This window comes from Clupea harengus, chromosome 2 (assembly GCF_900700415.2).
Source record: "Clupea harengus chromosome 2, Ch_v2.0.2, whole genome shotgun sequence".
In the NCBI taxonomy this organism is placed as follows: domain Eukaryota; kingdom Metazoa; phylum Chordata; class Actinopteri; order Clupeiformes; family Clupeidae; genus Clupea; species Clupea harengus.
Window position 1 is genome coordinate 6,623,316 of NC_045153.1, and position 2,500 is coordinate 6,625,815.

A 2,500-nucleotide genomic window follows, 5' to 3' on the forward strand; every position below is an offset into this window, starting at 1 on the left:
ACACACACAGGGGGAGACCACTACAGCTCCAGACCTGAATGGACCCGAGACACGGGCCAGGTACTGATAGGAACCATGCTGAAGAACAGATGAAAAGACATGTGTGAGATGGGGAGACCATGGGAGAACGAGGGGAACACTGAGGAGAAACAGAGCTGATCACTGAGACGAGTGAAGAAGAGGAGGAAGAGGAAGTCTGAACGTGAAACTGAAATACATAGTAAGCTCAAGACAGACCGAGAGTCTCTGGTTGTTTTTGGTTTCGACTTTCTTTCTTTTCCTTTGGATCGCCGCCGTGCTCCGGGGTGAAACCTGACCCCCCCCCCCCGGCAGGGAGAAAGGGCAGGGGGTGTGTAGGGGGCTCAGGTGTGCCTTACCTGAGGGAGGCTACTGTACCTGAAAGAGCAGCTCACCACCTGTTCCTCAACACCTGCAGTCTGCACAGATCAGCTCCTTTACCAGAGAGAGGCCCACTGTCCACATGCTTTCACACCCACCACTATAACTCCTCCATCAACACACACACACACACCCACACACACACACACACACACACCACACACACACACACACAATCTTTCTCTAACTCCCAACCCTCTCCCATCAACACACACACACACACTTTTACTCAGAGAACCCACTGTCCAAATGTTTCACCACACTCCAAACCCTCTTTCCTTACAATACACGCACACGCACACGCACACACACACGCACACGCACACGCACAGCCATACCCCACAACAGAGAGCCCACTGTCCAAATGTTTCACACTCTAACCCCAACCTCACCACCCAAGAACATACATAATAAACATAAACATAAACATAAACATAAACATAAACACGCACATCTAGCCCACAGCATGCTATGAAGTAAAAAGTGTATTTGAAGTCAGTTGGATTGGTGCTATATAGAAATTCATACATATTTACATATTTACACATTTATACATAAGTACCAATTAAGTAACAGTCGAAATATGTATACACATTTCTATTTCTTCAAATACAGTTTTCGTCCATTTCTTTAAAGGACATAACACAGAAGCATGTATCCGCTAGGCCATGAGAAGCACACCAAGAGAGAGAGGTCACATGGGGGTCACGTGTAGAGACAGTCAAGCTCAGGTCAGGCATGACAATCACATGCACTCAAGGACATGCTCTCCAGCTCATCTATAGAACTGACACACACACACGTACGTACGCACGCGTGCACGCACGCACACGGACCTACACCCACAACAGACACATAAACAAACTAATATGCACACAACACATCACACATACACACACACACACACACACACACACACACACAGATAATATATTCTGAAACAACCAAATGCAATCAAATTGAGAGCACCACCATATTGGTAATCTCAGAAACAAACAAACAAACAAACAAACAAACAAACAGATCATAGTGTCTCTAGTTAGTGAGTGGTTGTCAGGGTGACAGAGACACTGTGATCTGAGATGCAGGTAACAGATACCAGCTGACTGACTGGAAGGGATCTGGGCCGGATCTGGGCCACATCTGGGCCGTATCGTTCCATAGTCAGCTGCTATATGAAGGTTTATCAGCAGAGAAATGGGAGATTCTCAGTCAAACGGACAGACATGCAGCAGCTCACACAGACACAACAGGAAGTAAGACCGACAGAAGGAGCTCCCAATGCATGCTGGGATACAGAGGGTGATGGAGGGGAGGACTGTGTGAGTGTGTGTGGGAGTGTGTATGTGAGTGTGTGTGCGTGTGTGTGTGTATGTGTGTGTGAGTGAGTGAGTGCAGACGGGTATTAGGCTGCTATCAATCTCACTACTTTAAATCAACATTACAGCTACTATTTAAAACAGGTTAGAGTTTGCACAGGGAAATATATTATAAAAAATATTTTTTGACCCTCCAAAAACAGTGAACAGTCAGTAATATTAGAGCGTAAATATTTCAAAGCAGTATAATGAAAGTGGGTCATGCATAATTTAGCCCCTCCTGGAAACAGCAGAGGGATAAGGCTTTTCAGAAACGCCACTGTGAGTTTGCCATCAACCTGGATATGTATGCATTACTGGTTTAAGAACATGGCAGCCGCAAAACAGGCTGGTCACAGGAGCCGTGTGTGTGTGTGTGTGTGTGTGTATATATATGTGTGTGTGTTTGTGTCCGAATATATATGTGTGTGTGTGTGTGTGTGTGTGTGTGTGTGTGTGTGTGTGTGTGTGTGTGTGTGTGTGTGTGTGTGTGAAGGGGTGGTGGTGGTGGTGGTGGTGATGTTAGCAAGGCGCAGGCGAAGGTCACATGATCCCGCGTCTCAAGCAGAAGAAGAGAAGAAGCGGTCACCTTGGTCAGCAAGTGAGAGGGCTTTCCTGCTATATTTCTCAGGATCAGAGAGGTCTCCCTGTCCAGATAGGAGTGCTATTAGCAGCAGGAGGAGGGAGGGAGGGAGAGAGGGAGAGAGGGAAGGAGAGAAGGAGAGAGAAGGAGAGAGAGGGAG

General features: G+C 46.9%; 1 protein-coding gene across 3 annotated transcripts in view; it reads right to left on the bottom strand.

Moving 5' to 3' along the window:
- Positions 1-2,500, bottom strand: part of raph1a (Ras association (RalGDS/AF-6) and pleckstrin homology domains 1a) — a 120,378-nt gene that overhangs the window by 35,910 nt on the left and 81,968 nt on the right. For 2 of the 3 annotated variants that reach the window (XM_031581659.2, XM_031581650.2), the window contains exon 6: positions 2,347-2,421. The exons of the other annotated variant lie outside the window; for it this stretch is intronic. In XM_031581659.2, coding sequence (XP_031437519.1) covers positions 2,347-2,421 — 75 coding nt within the window. The remainder of the gene's footprint in view (positions 1-2,346; positions 2,422-2,500) is intronic. 3 annotated transcript variants of the gene reach the window in all.